We start from the raw sequence: 22098 nt of genomic DNA, 5'->3' as shown, positions 1-22098 counted from the left end.
TCATGGACTTTGTGGGGATGACAAAGTTGGAACTAGGACAGAAGAATACGGTTTTAAGTTTCCAGGACTAGAATGGTCTAATATGACCTACACCAACCTCTTCTAAGTTACTATCCACATTGACCCAAATTAAAATTCCGTTAGCAGTCTGGACGGTATGCATCTCATTCTTTCACCCACCCCCACCCCACACACACACAAAAAAAAAACACAGATATAAAGATAAAGTTGGTCCAATTATATAGAGACAATGTCAATAACATTTAGGTTCACACAAAGCTTACTCATTAAATCTGTAAAATGATAAGAGTACTAAATCCCAAATTCAACGAAGATAACCAATTCATATGTTTTCAGGGTTCCCATCCTCCTGGAGTTGCTCGAAAGAATAATCATGACTTCTGGTCTCCTCAATTTCGACTGAAGCCATTACATATGTATCTTCTTCCCCTAATTGTTTCAATGAAACTAAGGTGTTCTGGTGAGGGGATACTTTAAGAACCGAACTCTTAAACTTCACAAGCGTTTTCGAGGTTGAAGTTCTTGTGTCGTAAATGCTGAGATTGTTATAACCGTAATTTAAAACACGATCACTCTTTGTAACAGCAAACAATTGTCTAATGTCAATCCTAAACTGTTTACTCCAACCCAATGACTGATGTTCCTCTCCCTCTTTCATGTCATGATTATGATTCTTCGGTTTCAATAGCCATATGCCATTCATTCTGTATCCTTCGACACACAAATAAATGGAAAAAAACAAAAACCCATCCAAAACCCCTATCCTAGCATCACACCAATCACTTCGTCGTGGAAAAGGAGGTGGTGAAATACGTTCACGAAACTGTTCCTCGGCCAAATCGAAGGCGATTACCATATCTACTTTACTGTTTAGCCAATAAAGAACACCATTGACAAAGACGCCTTGTCTCCATTCACTTGTGGGTTCAAAATTGAAGTTTCCAAGGTTTCTCCAACCATTGCCAGAGCCTAGAGTGTAGATGTGAACTTGTAAATGGTTCTTCGACTCATGTTTTCCTACAACTTTGTATTCAGAAACATAACCAAAACCAAAGGAATATATGGGACTTTGTGGAAGCCTAAGATATTCTCTGGTGATAGGGTTACAAACAGGTACGGACCCAGGAAAGATAAATTTCCTTTAAGGTCGGGTTATAATCCTTGGTCGAGCAAAAAAAAAAAAAATTGGCTTGTGGACTGGGAAGCCTATCCGGGCTAAAGTCCTCTTTAGCCCCGCTATAGGTCCGTCATTGGTTACAAATCCAAACAGCTGGGTATGAAAACATGTCAACAAGACAGATGAGTCCATTACAGGAACCAATAAAACTAAAATGCTCAAATGGAGGGGTGAAATTAAACCTTGTAATTCTCTGAATAGTGAAAATGATTATTCACAGTTAAAGCAATAAAACCCTTGAACTTACCAGAATCAGCAGCAGCAGAATGAGAGGGATGGTTGAGATTGTATAAGTGCACTTTGGAGAATAATGGATTTGAAGAAACGAGATTTCTCCAATTTGAACAGACTAACTTGGAATCAAGAACTGATTCGGTGGGTAAGCGTGTCAGTATGTCCAACGTTATCCCTTCAGGAAGATAATTGAAGCAATCCATGAATTGATTGATGAAAATCTTATTAGAGTGATTGAAAATTGGGGTTTTAGGGATTTGTAAAGACTAAAAAAAACATGATTTATCAGTCGGATATGAGAAGAAGAAGAATGGGTTGTTATCTTCGCACACAGATTTTGTATTTTGGCAGCCACCAGACCATATCTGACATCGTATGGTGTACCGCCAGATGGCATTATCTAGATACCGCAATTCCAGTGTCCCGCATAAAAATGCTTTAACAAACAGTTTAACATATTTGTTCCCATTGTGGATATAAGAGCTTTTCCACCCAAGATTTGTTCTACTGACTATGCTTCAACGCAAACAGTATTCTCGGCAGAAATAGGAGAGATTGAAACAAGACTCCAATTCAACTGCTGCAACAGGGCTCTCTGATCATTTGGGCGTTGGCTTTGAGCATCATAACTATTTATCAGTGTTTCCAAGAGTTGGAATCAGAATTGACACATTATCGTAAACGCTGAGTGAGGAGGATCAAAGACACAAGAGAATAAAACATATGCGAGTTAGGTCCAAACTTCCTATTACACACGCCATTTGGTGCAGATTTCTTCAGTGAAACCCGAAAGATACTCTAGGATTGAGTGGAAAGCTAGACAGAACTGAGCTGCAGTGCATCTCATTGAGCAGTTTAAGTCTGTTCGAAAATGGGAAAGCATGTATACTAATACTTCTACCTCCATGTTGACAAATGGATTAAGAGTTTTGTAAAGAGTAATTAGATGGTGCCAAAGTTTGATAACATAAACATATAATGCCAGGACCAGCGGTTGGCGTCTATGTATCAAAAGATGCCATAATTCTAACCTCTTGATGTGAATCTCTTTAACTGTTTTAACTTCACAGACCAAGAAGCTCGTATCCGGTCACACGTTCAATAAGGTATGAACTACATATGCTTGGTGTTATTAGCCAAAATCTAATTTCTATTTTCAATTATGAATAGAAATATCATAATGAATTCCAAACAGCAGACAAATTGATGAGCTACAGAAATTGTAGACTTGAAGCAAATATTTGAAGCTTTCTCAAAAGGTCACGGTCTTTGTGGCGAAGACAAAGTTGGAAATAGGAGAAAGAAACATGCGGCATTGAATTTACAGAAATAGAATGGTCTAACTTCTAGTAATCAGTAGCCACATTGACCAAAAATAAAAGTACAATAACAGTCTGCAAGGTAGCTTGCTAACTGATGCTTTTCATGGAGATGGAATAACAGCATGATTTGAAGACAAAACGAAACTCAACATCTGTAGAGTAGAACCATATGCAAATTACTTACAGGAACTCGACCAGTTTATGTTTTCAAGGTTCGCCATCCTCCTGGAGCTGCTCTAAAGAATAATCAATGCTTATTGTCTCCTTAATTTCAACAAACACCATCACTTTTGTATCTTCTTCGCCTAATTCTTTCAACGAAACTAAGGTGTTATGGTGAGGGTATACTTGAAAAACCGCATAGTTAAACTTCACAAGCCGTTTCGAGGTTGAAGTTTTTGTGTCGTAAATGCTGAAACAGTGACCACTGTAAGTCAAAACAGAATCAATCTTCATAACAACTAATGGATTGCTATCATCAACCCTAAACTCTTTAATCCAAACCAATGACTGATGTTCCCCTGCCTCTTTCAAGTCATGATTACGATTCTTGTTTTTCAATAGCCATGTCTCATGAATACCGAGTCCTTCCACCCTTATATAAATAGCAAAAGACAAAAACCCATCCAAAACCCATATCCTAGCATCACACCAATCCCTGTCCGGTGGGAAAGGAGATGGTGAAATATGTTCACAAAACTGTTCCTTAGCTAAATCGAAGGTGATGATCATTTTCAATTTACTGTCTATCCAATAAAGAGCACCATTGGCAAAGATACCAGCTTCATGCTGATTAAGAATATTGAATTCAAAATTTAACTTCCCAAGGTTTCTCCAACCATTTCCACTGCCTAGAGTGTAGATGTACACTTCTACAAATCCGGTCTTGGACACACATATTCCCACAACTTTGTAGTGATTGGTTGAAGAAACATAACCAAATCCGATGGAATATGTGTTGATTTTAGGAAGGATAACATATTCTCTTGTGATAGGGTTACAAATCAAAACAGATGATGGGTAGGAGAAGATGTCAACAAGACAGATCAACCTATTACAGGAACCAACAAACCTAAAACTCTTAATTGGAATGGTTAAATTAATTCTTCTAATTCTCTGAATGGATGTAGTTGACTCATCATAATTATCATCGTATTCAAAATGCCAAAAAATACTCTTAATAAACGTCAAAGCAATAAAACCCAACTTACCTGAAGTAGAATTAGAAGGATGGTTGAGATGGTATAAGTGCATTTTTGAGAATAATGGATGATGTGAAACAATACCTCTCTAATTGGTGCAGACTAACTTGGAATCAAGAACTGATTCGGTGGGTAAGCGAGTCAGTATGTCCAACTTTATCCCTTCAGGAAGAATCTTGAAGTAATCCATCAATTGATTGATGAAAATCTTCTTAAGAGTGATGGAAAGTTGGGGTTTTTAGGGCTCTGTGGAAACTAGAAATAGGGGAAATTGAAAAGAAAATGAGATTTGATGGTCAGATATGAGAAGAAGAAGAATGGATTCTTATCTTCGCACACACATTTTGTATTTTCGCAGCCACCAGACCAAATCTGACATACTATAGGGAGCCATTTTAAGTTGGTCGATTCGGCAATTTGTTAACTTATGCAGTGTATTGAGATGTAAACTGAGGTAATACAACCACCTGTTATCAAGTCAGTAATATCGAACAACAATAGTGTAGGAGTGAAATATCGCACATTCATTATGTATGTGAAGTAAAGGTCACCTAATCTAAACGAGGACTATCGCACATACTAGAACAAGGATGACGTATTTAATGATGTCAGCATAATCACGAGTAAAGTGTGATGATTTGTGCGAAGTAGTAGAGTGTGCGAAGTTGAGCGAATGTACATGAGCGATTGTAATGCACAATGATTCCGAAAATAAGGGATCTATTAGCTGTCATCCACTATGTAATACCCTATATAAGGGGAAGGAAACTATGTATTGAGGGGATCTCTAGAGTGAGTGGTAGACAAGAAATTAGGAGAGAGAAAATTTATTTGGAGAGCACGTAAAGTCTTTGTAATATTTGGTATTCAATCTCAAGATCTTGATAAATAAACGAATAATATTCATCATCATTACTTAAAGAATTACACAGTATTGAATGGATGTGGTTGTAGGATTTCCTGCAACTACATTTGGGGCTAGAAACAGCTTGGACTGATATATCCTGTTGGTGAATCCGTTTAAAAATCAAGTTTCCAGAATTAAAGACCTAGATCTTTTCTTTAAACATTTGAGATTTTCATCATCGCATCTTTTCAAAATAGTTTTTCCTTCGTTAATACAAGAAAGTGGAAATGGTAAGAATCAGAACTACTGTTGAGCAAGCGGCATCATCCAGAAGAAGTAAAAGAATTGCCGAATGAAGAAGAGGTGAAAATCATGAGCAACCAGAGGAAGGAGAAAGAGAAAATCAAATAAATGATGTTCCAAATGGACTACAACGTGCACAAGAACAGAATAATGATATTAATTATGATAGAGTGATTATTCATACTGCACATACGAATTCTACCGAAGATGAAATACAGAGAACTGGAGATGCAAGAAGGATTGAAGGAAATGAAGAAAATATGACACTTGAAGAACTTAGACAAAGATTGATTGCAGAACGATAAAGAGAATGAAGAACGTGCGAATTTGATACGTCAGAATGATGATTTAAGAGAAGAGAATCTTAGATTGCACGAACATAGATCAAGAAGCGTTATGCGATCAAGATCAAGGACCAGCAGAAGTTCATCAAGACAAAGTCGATCTAATCGAAGAGATGCTAGGCGAGAGAAAACATTAGATAATATTGATTAGAACTTGCAAGTAGCTGATAATCTACATGATCAATGCGACGAGAGACTCACAGTAAATGACCGATACGAGCAACCACATGGGCACCTTCACAGACAAGAAGATCAAAGAAACAATAGATCTCAAGATGCAGCCGAACGTCATCGTACTCACCACGAATTAGATAATAATAAAGAAGATGATTACATGGTAGACAAATGTTGAAGGATCAATATCCACGCGAACAAGAAGAAGAGAGACACAATGATGTTCGCGAACGTGCGAGATCTGAACGAGAAAGGCATAGAAGAAGAAGAGAAGAAACTGAAGAAAGAGAGATTGAAGAGGTCATACATCAAAATAATCATGAGAATAAATTAAGGCAAGACAGATTAAAAATACCTATGCAACAGGATTTAGACCAAACTATGAGCGAAGAAATTCTCAGAGAAATGGCAGCATTGAGAGAAATGATGACTGCGCGAAAAAATGGTTGAAGGAGACAATTAGAGGAAGCAGTGGAGAAAGCAGGAAAAACATCTTTTGAAGGGAAAATTCAAATTGCAATAATACCACCAAAATGCAATTTACCTGTATTTACTAGTATCTTTGATGGAAGTACGTGTACAGTACAACACATAAAAGCCTATAGCCGATCTCTATTGCAATGGGAAGAAAATTATGCGGTGCTGTGTAAATATTTTCCTGCGAGCTTGACAGGAAAAGCCTTGCAGTGGTTTAAAGCATTTCCACTAGGAACTATTAGATCATTTCGTCATCTACATAACGTCTTCTTAGGACAATATATCAGCAATAATATGTCAAGACTAGGAATTGAGACGGCCTTTGGACTTCGTAGAAGGGTCAATGAAAGTTTACGTCATCTAACAACACGTTGGAGAACCATGTGTAGTGAAATGGCAAGACGAGTAGATGAATAATTTCTTATGATAGCCTTCATCAATGCCCTTTTTCCTACGGATTTATTATATACACAGATTTTCAGGATAAAAGACACCATCACAATGTCGGAGTTGCGTGAATTACAAGAGGAGTATATTGCGCTTGAGGAGAAGCAGAGAGAAATGAAGTCGTATCCTGTTGCAATTCCTAATGTGAACAGTGTGAATGCGAGTTTACTCCCAAGGATGACAAATGTTGTTGCGAGTACTTTGCGGGGAAATCAAGGAAAGAAAATTACAGAGATGGGACAAAAACTGGTAGCCATGGGTAGTGCAGATCAGGAAGAGCTCGAAAGAGAATATAAAGAAGCACAATCCCAAGCTAGAGGAAGAAATAACAAGATTCAAAGAATGGATAACCCCATGGAAGGTTATGGAGGTCAACAGCCATATCATAATAGAACACAAAGGACTGGAAAGGTGATCTGGGGACAAATAAGCTTGCCAAAGTTGAGTATTACAGTAGACAAAGTCTAGGAAGCTGTTATACTAATGGAAGAAATTCCTGAACCACACAATGTAGGAGATGAACCACCACCGGGCAGAAGGAGCGGAGAATTATGTGTATATCAGCGCTTTCATGGTCACACAACAAGTAATTGCATAAATGTGAGGAAAATCATACTAGGAATGATTGAGCAAGGAAAATTGAACCATTTCTTACTACAGCAGCCACCGAATCTACCACCACCACCACCACCACCAGGAGGAAATACAAGTGGTGATGAGAAAGGAAAGAATACATTTGTAATTGAAGTAGGTGAAAGGAAAAGAATCTGTATTGCAATTCGATTATACATTCTTTCAAAATATAGAAGATTTTCATGACAACATCTTAAGTCGTGTGTATGCGAGAGATAATGATGGAAGAGAAATCCTCAACTTTGCGAAGATATCACCATTAAAGGATTGGCAAAAACAGACAATATCGTTCAGCGCGGAAGAACACCAGGAGGAGGAGAATTACATGAGTGTCCATTAGTGGTGAAGTTAGGAATCAATCCGAAAGCAAAAATAGATGATGACGATGAAGAAGAAGATGAAGCGAATACTTGGGCTATAAATAGAATACTCATAGATCCCGGGAGTTCTGTTGATATTCTCTTTTATCATACATACAAGACAATGGGAGGAAGAGATGATGAGTTAATTCGTTCAACTTACAAAATTTATGGATTCAATGGCGCTACGAACAAGCCAAAAGGAGAAGTCAAAATGCGAATTCCTATACGAAGTCTGCCAACAGAAATTTTATTTTGTGTTGTTGATGTTGAATCACCTTATAATGCTCTGGTTGGGAGACCATAGTTGCATAGTATCTTGGGTGTGGCTTCAACATTTCATCAATGCATAAAATTTCTTTTACCTCAAGGCCTTGGTATAATAAAAGGAGATACAAATGAAGGCAAAAATTGTCAAGAAATCGAAATCGACAAGTGCGAAGAGTGGGAATGCAAACTAAGAAATTGGAAACAACACGCTAAGGATAGCCAAAGAGGTGAAAGATTAATGGTGGATGTAGTGTCTAAGTCTGGGAAAATAAACAAGAAGGATATTAAAGAAAAATCATCTGCGAACAATCATACCAAGCGAGTCAGAAAGATTACTTCTAAAGAAGGAGAGCGAGTACAGAGGCAGAGGCTATGTTCTCAGAAGAAAAGTAACATGAGCGATGATACTCGCATAGGGGAGATTAAAGATATCATGCGAAATAATGTTCTGAGAAGCATCAATTAACTTAAAGAAATACAAAAGATAACAAAGGAAGACAAGTAATATGAATATCTTTCGTCATGTATGAGAAATAAGTAAGAATTCTATGTATTAGAGTTGTGTAACTCACAACTAAGAATGGAATGAAAATTTTCTATTTTTATAAGATGATATCAAATTAAGAAAAAAGGCAAATATAAGACCTTAAAATAAGACCTTATAGAAGGCAACAGAAATAAAAACTCTAATTAGGGAGGCTAGGCATTCGAATGTGGCTTGCAACCTAGTTCGCATAAATGCAAGAGGCAAAAAATAAGACCTATCGCACATCATAATCGGGGAAAACCTAGTAAGCATGACTCAAGCGAGAGATACTTCGACCCTTAAACTTGAGTCATGGAGATTTGGGGTGAGAAAAAAATAAAAATGCCCATCCAGGAGAGGAACCTAAATCGAAATATTGGGGTAATAAGATCTCTCCTAAGGAGTGCAGAAACTCGATCAGGGCGCCGAGGTACACGGTTGAGTCAAGAGTGCCCGGGGTGTCTGGAGAGTACCTTTTCACTCTTGACAAGTCCTGAATATGATGCACTCGGTCCGAAGATACCCCACTTAGGTTGCGGTCTCATAACCATAAACCTTATCGGTGGAGGGATAAGAGGCTACGAAATCAAGTGGTTATTGTATTACCGAATGGGAGGAGCCAACCTTAACCCGGTAGAGGTAAGCTTCCTTGAAGGGGCAACCAGGGGGAATATAAGGACGACAACCTCCATTAGGGAGCTGAATTGTGTCAAAAGACGTACATGTCATGACGCAATAATACAAGAAAAAGAAAATGAGATATCAATGGGTTGATATACTACAGTATAAAGACTTCCTGCGATTTCGTCGCACAAGAACGAAGAAAAATTCAGGCAAATAAGACATTTAATTAGGAAGGCAAAATAAGACCTCATGAGAAAAATAAGGTACAAGTTTGCTGCGAATTGTTTCGCATATGATTGAAGTAGAGAGTGACATTATGTTCATTAGCCTATCAATCTGGACCAAATAGCAGAGGCAAGAATGGGAATGCAAACATAAAGACAGTGTTATTTTCCCAATTTGATAGTCTTATGCACGTGCAAAAAAGATGGAACTCTGCTATTTGCGAATGGGAATGCAAATTAAAGGGAACTTATGATTAAGGAATTAAAAGTAACTTTTGAAAGGTATATATTGAAGAAGACATGAAGATATACAAAATGCAGAAAAAGAATTTACATCAAGCGAAAATAATTAATCTTTGCCTAAACTATCTTCATCATTACGTTCAACCTCAGAATCACTTCCTCATATTCCTCATATTCTTTTTCACTATTAATAATATCAGGAACAACTTTGTTGGGAGGAACATCTGCGAATTTATACTTTGAGAGAGGAATGTCATTATCAACACAAACTTTCTTAACTGCTGCATCACGAGCATGGATGGCATACTTACTATTATTTGAAACAGTGAGGATATCATTCTTCTTTAACTGCTGATACTTGGAGTTTCCAGAAGATAACTCCATTGATAACTTCTCGGCTTCCTCAGCACGTTTCTTCTCTTCAGCAGCAAGTTGTTTCTTTAATTCTTCAATCTTCTCCAAATAGTTCTTTTCTTTATCTACGAAGTATAACAAAATGGTTAGAGTAAAAAGATATATCATCTACAAGAAATGAAAAATATGAAAGAAAAAGTAAATGACTTTCGTGATTGGAAATAATGTCTTTAACCAGCGCAGAATGTTCAGATTGAAGGCTCACATTTACGGCTAAATTATCCCTAGCATCATTCAGAACTCTAGCAGCCCAACTAAATTCAGCTTCACTTTCTATGAGAAGTCGAGAACGGATTAAATTTCTTTCCTCAATGAGTGCATTCTTTTCGCTCAATGCTAAATCACGTTCTTCTTGGACTTTAAGGATAGTTTCTTGGAATTTTTCTAGTGCTTTCGCACCCTTGAGAGTGATCTCATCTTTTTCACCAATGAGTCTATTCTTATTTTCTTCCAAAATTTGAATTGTCTTTTTATTTTCATGAAGACGACGTTGGAAGTTATTAAGTGTAGTTAATAAGGGTCTGCGATCCATTCTAAGAGCAGTATACTTCAATCTTAATTCCTCCAGGCTAGGGTTCACAAACCCTTTGGTTGGATAATTGTTTAAAGAAGAATTAAGATGTCCTGAAAGTGTTTCCTCGTCAGGAAACTTATATGCCTCATCAGAAAGGTTATAAATATCTGCGAATATAAGGAAATGAGGAATGTGAATTATCGCATAAAACAAGGAGAATGAAAAAGTTAAAAATTATATTCCAACAAGATCATCATTTCTTTCTCTAGCCTTGCGAAGTAATTCAGTGTTGGTAGAATTTTCAGCCTTAAGTTTGGTATTTTCTTTCCCCAAACTGAGAAGTTTCCTTTGATAATCCGAAGAAACCGCATAGGATAAGCGAGATACCTGCAAAAGTATAAGAAAGATATTATGTGTCGAAAAGGAAGATTAGAAAGAATATAAAAGAAAATATGAAGATATAAATATTACCAAAGAGCCAATTGCATATTGGAAGCTTGGATTTATCACAGAAGCAGCTCCCCGAAGAGATGGATCATCCAAAATAGGAGCATCGCAGACTTTTGAGATCATACCAAAAGTGCGTTGAAGATCACCATCATTAAGAGCCGACATAGGATCAGAGAAAAGGCTGGATAATTCTTTCATTGAAGAGGAGATCGATGGATCTTCGGAAGCAAGAATATCGTCATCACTGGATTCAGAACTTGAAGTAGGGTAGAATTCTCTACGTTTCCTGGAAAGATCAGAAGAAGAAGTTTTGGATCCAGATTTAGATGCGAGTTTCTTAGGTTGTTTCTTGGTTTTCCCAGTATCCTTAGCACCCAAAGCTTCAACCTACGCGAATAATCAAGATAAGAAACAGAGGCAACAATATTGTTTAAATTAAGAGAGGGAGTGTTCCTTACTTCATTATTCTGCGAAGATGATGCATTGTGTGATGTCTTTTCCTTCTTAGCAGCCTGAAATCAGAGGAATAAGAAAATAAAAAATATAGAAAACAGGGTTATGCGAAATTATGAAAATTATGCGAAGATTTCATACCATCTTCTTATTCTCAGTATCAGATAAGACAAACTTCCAGGGTTGATAAACAAAAAGTTTCGCAGGAAGGGGAAGATCAGAACCATCAGTAGCTCTTCTAGATACGTAAGGACCTACTAAAATGACAAGGAAAGTAAGCCAGCATGAATCATTAGACTTGCGAGCAATACTATTAGACTTATCATTCCAGTCAACATCTCGCATAATTTTCTGGCCTTCAGTGATACCATCTTTTCTTCTTAACCGAATGGCCCATTTTTTTGATTCTTTTTTCATAATCGCAACATAGTAGCTTTTGAAAAAATTATCAACAGTGTACTCTGTAGGGTCGATGGCTTTATCACGGTATGATACATTTCGCACTTCATAAGAATAAGAGGTTCATAATCCTGCTGCGCGACGAGAGTATTCTAAAGATATTCTAATAGCATCTCCACTCAATTGAAATATACCTCTTGCGAATCGATCATCGGATAGAATTTTATAGAATAAGGGAATTTCCGGATTATACAGCGGGACGGGAAGATTATTCAAAAGTTGTCCTCATGAAATGATGATCTTTTGATTAGACCATTGTTCAGAATTTATTAATTCAAGATTAAGTTTGGATGAATAATCAGAATGGGGAGGAAGAGAAAATGAAAAACCTCTTGCACCAAATTCTCTTTTCAATCTGGTGAATTCAGTTTCCATCTTTTTACCAGTTGTATCCATTATAATAATGGGAATGATTTACCAGTTGTATCCATTATAAGAATGGGAATGATGGAAGTATAGGTGAATGAAATCACAGTAAAAAAAAATAAAAAAAAAATCAATGAAATCACGGCCAAAATGCAGAGGTGGACAAAAAGAAAGAAGAAGATAAAAAGAAGAAAGACGAAAATGAAAGAAGATATATAAGAAAATTTTACCCTCGTTTTCCGAGATTTTATCTCATTAATGCGAAGAATGAATGGATAGAAACAAACGGTTATAAGGACGTGTAAGATAACGAGTGGATAAAAAGACACGCGTAAGCTAGGAAAGCTCAAATTCTGGAAATGTGTTGGCAAAGAAGAATACGAAAAGTTGAGCATGTGCGATATTATTAGATGGAGAATTCTCATATCGCTCACTTTATAAAGAGAACAAAATGAGAAGAGACAAAATGTAGGAGTGAAATATCGCACATTCATTATGTATGCGAAGTAAAGGTCACCTAATCTAAACGAGGACTATCGCACATACTAAAATAAGGATGATGTATTTAATGATGTCAGCATAATCACGAGTAAAGTGTGATGATCTGTGCGAAGTAGTAGAGTGTGCGAAGTTGCGCGAATGTACATGAGCGATTGTAACGCACGGTGATTCCGAAAATAAGGGATCTATTAACTGTCATCCACTATGTAGTACCCTATATAAGGGGAAGGAAACTATGTATTGAGGGGATCTCTAGAATGAGTGGTAGACAAGAAATTAGGAGAGATAAAGTTTATTTGAAGTGCAAGTAAAGTCTTTGTAATATTTGGTATTCAATATCAATATCTTGATAAATAAACGAATAATCTTCATTGTGATTACTTAAAGAATTACATAGCATTGAACGGATGTGGTTGTAGGATTTCCTGCAACTACAAATAGAGAGTGACCATTGAAAGATCACTTGCAACTTTCTAATGGTGAGCTACCAAGTCTCCATTTTTTGAACATTGATGATCTTGTTCTAAGAGGGAAAATGAGAAAAACATCAAGGTTTATACTCGAACCCTGGTTTCTTCCACTACATTGATTTGATACTCCCAAGGCTTGGTTTAAAACATCGTGTCTACACAAAACAATTATCTTTTTTTCTATTGAGTGATTGGTTACTGTAGTTGGTTGTCCGCCAAATCCATATGAAATGGTAGAACACTCCCAAGCCTGGTCCCATTGCCGAGAGAATATTTGGTCTGTCGCATAGCACAAGACTAAACAATTTCAGACTCGATTGTGCACGTAATAAAGAGGAATTTGCTGAGATTGGACATCTCTTAGTCGTGGGACTGGTCGACTTGGGAAGCTTGACGCAAAAATTGGAAGTACATCCAGAAATATGAAACTAGTAATGATGCAAAATAAACTTGACCCACAGCATTAAGCGAAACTAAAATTTGAAATTATCAAAAACTTACAGTATAAAATTTGTCACGAATATAGTTAACTGTAATGATGATATTCAACCATGGTTTGCATGCCTAAAACTTGATACCAAAAACAAAGTTTCTTTCCTTCAAGCTTCCAGGGACACCCAAGCCTGTTTAAGCCTATAAACAATAAAGGATAACAAATTCGCTAACTAATCAACTGACTCCCCCTCTGTTTCAGATAGCCATTCTAACTGCTTATTTCGAGATTGGGCAGCAAAAGCAATGGACAACTGCAAATATCGATATGACAGATTCGCTAGAAAATGTGCAGAAACTCGAACATTTTGAATTGCCTGACAGGAGCCAAGACAATGTACGCATCAAAATTTGTGGATATCAAGCACTTCACCATTGTATTATTCTTCTTGGTAAATAAATGCAAATGAAAATTACTTAGTTTCTTTTCTTCTGCAGCAAAACAATAGACAGATTTTTCATTCAATTCCACATGTCATAAGTATGTTTATCATAAATAATCGAGCCTATCAGATGTATTTGTGTGTTTCAGTCAAAGGTCTCCAACACTTGTGACAAGAAATAGAAGCAACACAAAGGTTGATACCAAACAGAGGACAAATAAGTAGGAAACCTCTGCTTATTTGAACTCCATAGCCAAGGGGTACTACCCAGTATAAGGAACATTGTTGCCTTGTTGGGAAGGTTTGTTTTCTCTACAAATTGCGCTATAGCTTATCACTAGATAAAGAGAAATTAAGAAGATAAATAACAAAAAAATGGGTTTTGACTTTTGAAACAATATTAACATGTGAAAGACAGAAAAAATGACCTTTTTCTGCAGGGCAGAGTTACGTAAAAGAACCACTTGACAAGTTCCTGAACAAGTAAACTTCCACTGAGTACTGACATGAGAAAAACAAAATCCTGCTGAAATAAAGGTGCTGAAGTTGTCAAATGTAAAAACATAGTTCTCCACAATCACAAAATTTTGAAAACTGAACTAAGTGACGCAAATTCTAGTAAGATAATCTACCTAGGGGACACAAAGTGTTTTTGTACCATGACTAGGAACTGACTCTCTCTTACAGGGATCTTCTTTTATCATGGCAGTACTAAAAACTGGTCTACGTCACCCATTTCTGGAAAACAGTAGATGGTCTTGCTAAACATTCATTTGGCTTGTTCATTGGTATTTATTTCGGTCAAAGCAATTTGCCAAATTAAGTTGTGTTGTGAAGTTCATTGCTTCCAAGAAAAGAATATTCATATGGTAAAAATCACATACAAAAAGATTTCTGATTTTCTAGTAAACACAATAATAAATTTAACTCCTATAAGAAATTAGAATCACGAAAATTTGGAACTTATCAGAAGGATAATCATACATCAGGGTAGCACATCTGAATAGAAATCCAAATAATGTGGTTTTCTCATTTTAGTATATCTGGTGCGTTACTGAATATCCTTCCTAACTGTAACTATAAATATTCAGAGCTTCCATTAGGTGATATCATGCCAAAAAAGTAGAGAAACAAGAAAATGGAAAATAAACCTTGTTTAGCAACACAGTTTGCATACAGCTAAGATCCCACCAAATGAGATTTGCACATTTAAGCTACCTGGGCAATATCTGGAAATCAACGAACAGGATAAAAAATTAACATTTATGGAGAAAAAACAACAAATTATATTCAGCGGGTTATACCGTTCGAAGAAAAGCACTGAGTTAAATCTTTTTAAGAAACAAGGATCAGAATGCTTGTAATGCATTCACACAAAAATCAAAAAACAGTAAACTCAATGAAGATTACCAGTCTATAAGAAAATGTTTTAGGTTTCGCATCCTCCTGGGGCTACTTAAAAAGTATACTCAAGCCTTCTGGTCTCCTCAATTTCAACTGACTCCATTACATTTGTATCTTCTTCGCCTAATTCTTTCAATGAAACTAAGGTGTTCTGATGAGGAGATACTCGATAGATCCATCTCTCAAACTTCACAAGCTTTTTCGAGATTGAAGTCTTTACATCGTAAAAGTTGAGATAATAGTAACCAACCTTAATCTCTTTACTCCAAACCAATGACTGATGTTCCTCTTCCCCTTTCAGTAGCCATATGTCATTAAATTTGTCTCCTTCGACATCCAGACTAATTGCAAAAGATAAAACCCCATTCAAAACCCCTATCTTAGTATCACACCAATAACAGTCTTGTGGCGAAGGAGGTGGTGACAAATGTTCACGAAACTTTTCCTCAGCCAAATCAAAATTGATGATCATTCCCAAACTAGTGTCCAGCCAATAAAGAGCTTCATTGGCAAAGACACATTGATCCCATTCTCTGCCGCAACCAACACTGAACTTCCCAAGGTTTCTCCAACCATTTACACTGCCTAGAGTGTAGATGTAAACTTCTATGTTGATGTTCAACACAAATATTCCTACAACTTTATAATCATTAACTGAAGGAAACATAACCAAATCCAATGGTCCAATTTCTATACTGACGAAGATTACAATAATTGTTAATTTTAGGAAGCACAACGTATTCATATGGGTTACAAATCCAAACAAGTGGGCCTCGAGCCAAACACATCAATCGATTGCATGAATTAACAAATACAGAATCCCTAATAGGAGATGTTAAATTAACCCTTCTAATTCTCTGAATGGGGTTTGTTGATTCATCATAAATACATTCAAAATAGTGATATCTATCATCAGAATTAATAGAATCAGCAATAAACCCAAACTTACCAGAATCATTATGAGCTGCAGCAGAAGGATGATTGACATAATGGAAGTGCATTTTACTGAATGATGGATGATTAGGAACAAGATTTCTCCAATTTGAGCAGACTAATTTGCATTCTCGAACCGATTCTGTTGGCAAGCGGGTTAAAATATCTAATGTACTCTCGACGGGGAGACTCTTGAAATAATCCATGAAAAACGTCGGGGAAAATCTAGGGTTTATGAAGTACAGATGAAATTGGGGTTTGGGGATTCGAGGACAGAGTAAAGGTGTATATGTGAAATGAAATGCTTTTTGAGGATAGTAATACCTTTACACCGATTTTGTGAAGAACCGAAAATAGTTCAAACCATAATTTTGAGCAGGCAATCCACCAGGCCCAACATATGTGTGCAATCTCAACGGACCCAGCACTTGATTTGTGGCTACAAAACGAACAGGATTACAGACACATCCACTTAATGCTGGCCAACTGCCATGAAATGTATTGGAATCAACGATCCAGAATACAATGGCTACGGGAAGTCGATTTGAATAACACCTTTTCCCACACCAAGACAACAATCCACGGGCATATTAATTACATTTCACAACAGCAGGATGAGCATGGCATCTAGCATACGGAACCAACAACTATTTTAAGACTGATACAAAGGTTCTATATATGCCAACCAATAGGAGGCACCGGCTAGAACCATCGACCTATCACTATTCACATGTATCTCAAATAAGCTATCTCAAATCAATGCCGAAGCTTGACTCAACCAGTAACGGAGGAAGAAATCAAGGTGGCGATTCACTCAGTTGGTACCAACAAAGCCCCCACGACCAAACTAGTTCACAAGTAAGTTTTACACTACCTTTTGGCCATCAATCCATTAATCACACCAACATCAGTTTAATCCTAAAAAAAAAACAACAAAACAACAAAACCAAGCCAATTCAGACCAGTTGGTCTATGAAATGTGGTATACAAAATTGTAGCCAAGGTTCTTGTTAACAGACTCATACCTCTTTTACAGTTCATGATTAGCCCCTTTCAAAAAGCTTTTGCACCCAACCGTGCTATCCATGACAATATAGCTGTCGTCTCTGAACTTTTTCGCCATATTAAAGCCACCCCACCACCCAAGGTTCCAAAAATTGTTATAAAATTGGATATACAAAAGGTATATGATAGGATTGATTGAGGTTTCATCATCTGAACTCTTGACAAGATGAGATTCCCAACAATGTTCAAGAACTACATCATGAAATGTATTGCATCGGTCTCCTAATCTATCAACTTCAACGGATCAGCTCAAGGGCTTATAGAACCCACAAGGGACTTGCACCAAGGAGATCCCTCTCCATATATATCTTCATTCTCTGTGCATAGGTCCGCTCCACCAATTGGGGAATACTGGAACGAAGATGGGAACTGAGAGGTCTCAAAATTGCAAAGAAATCGCGACCCATCTCGCACCTCATGTATGCAGACGATCTACTAATCACATGCTCTGCAGATCCGAAGTCATGCGCAACTCTACAACACATCCTGAACAGGTACTCCACATATGTCGGTCAATTAATCAACCAGGAAAAATCATCTATTTATTACACACCACCCAAAAATCGACTGGGCGATGGCACAACAACCACAACAGTTCTTCAACATCAAAACAACTTCGGACCCTCCTACCTATCAAGGCATTCAATTCTGGAAACGTAGAAACTCTACACACTTGTTTGTTGAACTATTAAATAGATTGAAAATAAAAGAAAAAAGATGAATTTCCAAATGTGTCAACCAAGCAGGGAGGTTGACTGGTCAAGACAGCATTAAGTCCGACTGTAAATCATGTCATGTAAGCACAACAAATCCCCACTGAAGTGCACAAAAAAATTGATAGAATTACCCGGAAATTTTTTTGGGGCTTTAGATAACCAATATTAAAACCGAGCAGTTCTCTAACAATCTCCCCCTTTGTCAATTTTAGTGACAAAACTATCAATACATATGGATTACAAAATAAATAAACTTTGTAGCTTCTCGAAATCTTCGTCACTTCCAAGTACTCCAGTGATTCTGAACGTGTTAAACTCAGCATCACCACCACTCATATCTTATAGTTTCATTGGTAATTGTGATGCTTAGGTTAACCTCAACATGATAAGGTTTGTGTATATATATATATATTTTGTGAGTAAAATAGGAAGACCATGTCCAGATTGTGTATATATATATGTATATATATTTAATATAATAAGGGAACTACGCAGAATAGGCAGGACATGGCCTTCCTATCTTATTCGCAAAGTATATACAGTATGTTCGGGAACCAATTTTGCATACCAGTATACCAACGGTTCTACCTAAGTTAAGGTCTGGGAGAGCAGTATGCATACCAGTTTGCAAATGGCTGGACAAGACCAAAGTCCGGAACTAAAATTGACACGATGAAGCTTCATTTTGGAATGATCAAGACTCAATCGCTAGCATCCAGGAAGCGATCATTCGCTTGAGACTCCACCGCCTTGATAGCCAATCCAGGAAGCTACATCCAATTGGATGAGACGGATCAGAAAACCCATCTCAGATGGAGGACTTGGTATCAGGAAAAGCAAAGAACATAACCAGGCACTGCTGCTAAAACGAGTTTGGAAACTACAACAATTGAACTTTTCGGTCTAATCTTCCATATACACCGAAATACTTGGAACCAACACAAACTCAATTTCATTCACAAAACCTCACTCATCAGCTAGTCATCTACGGAAATGTTGATGTAACGATGAAGTTATGAGTGATGAAGTTATGAGTGAATGAGCTTACGAATTCATCGAGCCAAGAATCACTCGATTCCGAGTTTTAACAATGAAGTTATGAGTGATTTAATAAAGTAACAGTTATAAGTGTTGATGTAACTGTTACAGTTCGTTAGTAGGAAACAATCCCTGGACTGCTAGTAACGGTTCACGAACTTGGGCCCAATTACGTGATTAAAAGGCATTTTTGGTCAAGTTAGTGATGTTTCCTTATCTAAGCAAGATGGCTATTAATCCAAACATATTTGATTACCATATTAAAGTGTTTGTGATAACTTTTAATTCCTACCTAAGTTAAAATGTGATTTATTCACATAAATACAATATTTGCTAATTAATTATTTTTTTAAAATTTTTTGGCAAGAGTTGTAACTTAGGAAAGATTCCCAAAATTAGAGGAGTCTTGAAAAATAAAAATAGCTATGCTTAGCTTTCAAGCTACCTTTCACTATAAATAAAGGGTTTATTAGTGCTACACGTTTTTCATCCCCTTTTGGAAAATTGGTGTAAGCTTCATAGGTTGTTTTCCATGTCTTCTGTTCTTCGTGAACAGAAGTGAGATAAAAGGCTTTGTATTGGGGATCACAAAGCCGAGTTGGATTAATCTTTGTGATTGATTATACAACTTGTAATCTAGGTTTTTCACCTCTTGTTTATTCTATGGTTTTCTCTTCTGATATAAAACCATTAAAGAGTTGTTGATCATAAACCCTAGGTTTTGATAGATTTCAGTTTCCGATTGTATACCAACAATTGTTAGTCGAAATCGGAAGCTAGAAAGAAAACTTCGATTAAGGCATCTCGTAAAAAATCCTTAAGAAGTTTTAAACAAGATATCTCTAGATTTATTCTAGTTGTTCTTGTGGTAGAATAATTAGGTTTCTCTTCCATTATTGAAGAGTATAATAATCCCAAATATACAAGTTTGTTTTGATATTACTTTTACCGTGTAATTGTTTTTATCAAAACAAACACAAGATTTCCAAAATTTTGATTCACATCTAAAGGGAAATCAAACCGGTGTTTTGTGCAAACAAAATATCGAATCGTATCAATCGTGTTGTTGTATATTCTAAAGAGAGCCTTGGGTTCTGCTAGAAGATTTACGAGAAGAATTCCTAAAGACAATCGGTGTTGTGCTAGGATTTCTATTTGTGCTGAAGAAGGTATTACATCTAGTCCGAATAGGTAGTAGGAATTTGGTGTAACAGCTTATAATCAGTGTGTGTTAATTCTGGACTAGGTCCCCAGGTTTTTCTGCATTTGCGGTTTCCTCGTTAACAAAATTTCTGGTGTCTGTGTTATTTCTTTTCCGCATTATATTATTTATCTTTATAATTGAAATATGTGTTGGTAAGCTTTCGCTTTTTCCAAATTCATCTTTACCTAGGGACGAATGTCATGTTATGTTTCAATCACTTTGGAAATTTCTCTGACGAAAAATGGTCTGTGAATAACGGCTATATAAAGTCCTCTGAGAATGTTTCAATGATTGAAATGAGAGTTTAGATTACATAACCATTGGTAGGATATAAGCATTGTTGTGGAAACACATATATGTATAAGTCTTTATTCCTTGAACCAAAGTGTGTGAACTTTGTTGATTAATAAAAACGGAATGTAGTGTGAGCCAAGTCCGCGAACTGGCGGAAGTTCTCGACCCGAGAATTTCTTCTGGAGTTTTTGAACTCCTTCCGCGAACCCAGTCCGCGAACTTGAGTAGGTTATATCTAAAATCGGTTGTTCTTGAAATCATGTTTATATAAACTAAGGAATGCTTTTGCAAACCGTGGCTATAAAGTTCATGAACCGATTCGAGTGAATCAAACCGTTTTTGCTTCGCTTGTGTCTTGTGTAGTTATATAAGATCCAAGCAATTGAACAACTCTCTAACTAGTTCATGTGAGTCATTTAAACTAGTTATGGTTAAGATGAATATGGTTAAATACCACGCCTATGATTCTTAATAACCTAACTTGATTTGTGATTAAAAATTCTTAAGCATAACAGGTTAGAAGCAATAATCAAAACCATTGGATGTTGGTTTTTATTGTCAAAGAATCTTTTTCATACTCTAATGGTAACCATTCTTGGTGTAAATTCTTATGGAAAAGATTATTCTTCCTTCTAAGCATATCCATTATTGTTTATACAAGGTTGTATCTTAGAAAAGATGATCAAAATACTTGATCTTCATGATTACATATTGTGTATCATTACCATGAGATAGTTCTATTGTTTAGTAACTCGATCTCATGAGAGACTTTCAGTTATTGGTTCTTAGTTTGTATCTCCTTGTGGGTTTTCTAAAATCCAATATAAAATCCTTATCTTTGGAGTAAGGTCACTCTTGTTGTTCTTTCGGGAATGACATCTTATGGGGGACAGTTCTTTTTGAACTTGCGCTTAATTATCAAATCTTTGTGGGGAGAAGCGGTTGTGGAACATGTAGGGGTTAACTTGTATCTAAATTAACTCCTTGATGAAGTCACTAAGTTTTGACTCCGTGATATCATCTAAAGTAAAGTTGATATGTTTTCCTTTTGGTCAAGAAGTTCCTCTCTGGAAATTTTCATTAGGATCCCGTTCTTGTACCTTTTCAAATTTTATTGACAAAAAGGGAGAGAATTATTTTGTAGTTCATACTACATATACATATGGTTTACGAATCATTATGTAAGGGGAGTGGTTTTCATTGTGAGATGAAGTATTGACTAAGGGGGAGTGATACATATCACCGTAGTATTATTGTCAAAGTTATGATACAATTGAACTTTGATGTTGTGTAATAATACTATGATGGATCTTCAACAAGTACATGATGAACACGCGCATAGTTGAAGAACCAAGGAAATCAAGCATGTTGGGTTTTTGAGCTGTAATGCTTTTATTTGTTTAAATCCATATGTAAAATGGTTTTGTCACTAAAATTCAAAGAGGAAGATTGTTAGAGCGTTGCTTGGTTGAACCCACTAGAGTTGTATGTCAAGCTAGTTGTCAAATTTAGTTG

At 36.5% G+C, this 22098-nt stretch overlaps 2 protein-coding genes across 6 annotated transcripts; both read right to left on the bottom strand.

Annotated features, from left to right (window-relative positions):
- Positions 1-2961: 2961 nt before the first annotated feature.
- Positions 2962-4008, bottom strand: LOC113316651 (F-box protein At3g07870-like). Its single transcript, XM_026564805.1, has one exon. It carries the CDS (start codon positions 4006-4008, stop codon positions 2962-2964), a length of 1047 nt encoding a protein of 348 aa, XP_026420590.1.
- Positions 4009-13573: 9565 nt separating this feature from the next.
- On the bottom strand, positions 13574-16543 carry LOC113319310. Of its 5 annotated transcripts, none has more exons than XR_003345344.1 (4): positions 16283-16543; positions 15340-15966; positions 15081-15158; positions 13574-13863 (listed from the first exon to the last, which is right to left on the bottom strand). XR_003345344.1 is itself a non-coding variant. In XM_026567571.1 (3 exons), the coding sequence occupies exons 1-2, from the start codon at positions 16470-16472 to the stop codon at positions 15386-15388; spliced, it is 771 nt and encodes a 256-aa protein (XP_026423356.1). In that variant the 5' UTR covers positions 16473-16543; the 3' UTR covers positions 14473-15158; positions 15340-15385. The 5 variants fall into 5 exon arrangements, 2 of the variants coding, with proteins under 2 accessions (XP_026423356.1, XP_026423357.1); XR_003345345.1 differs by lacking the exon at positions 13574-13863 and adding an exon at positions 14054-14430; XM_026567571.1 differs by lacking the exon at positions 13574-13863 and having other exon boundaries at positions 14473-15158.
- Between the last annotated feature and the right edge of the window lie 5555 nt (positions 16544-22098).

Source organism: Papaver somniferum, chromosome 10, assembly GCF_003573695.1.
Source record: "Papaver somniferum cultivar HN1 chromosome 10, ASM357369v1, whole genome shotgun sequence".
In the NCBI taxonomy this organism is placed as follows: domain Eukaryota; kingdom Viridiplantae; phylum Streptophyta; class Magnoliopsida; order Ranunculales; family Papaveraceae; genus Papaver; species Papaver somniferum.
The sequence above is the reverse complement of the archived record's forward strand: the minus strand, read 5'-3'. Positions and strand labels throughout refer to the sequence as shown.

Bases quoted from the DNA above. Each gene is read 5' to 3' on its own strand.
- LOC113316651 (XM_026564805.1), bottom strand. From the start codon at position 4,008: ATGCACTTATACCATCTCAACCATCCTTCTAATTCTACTTCAGGTAAG.
- LOC113319310 (XM_026567571.1), bottom strand. From the start codon at position 16,472: ATGGATTATTTCAAGAGTCTCCCCGTCGAGAGTACATTAGATATTTTA. The intron at 15,967-16,282 runs GTAAGTTTGGGT...ATAAAGTTGTAG, and splicing joins TGCAGCTCATAATGATTCTG to GAATATTTGTGTTGAACATC.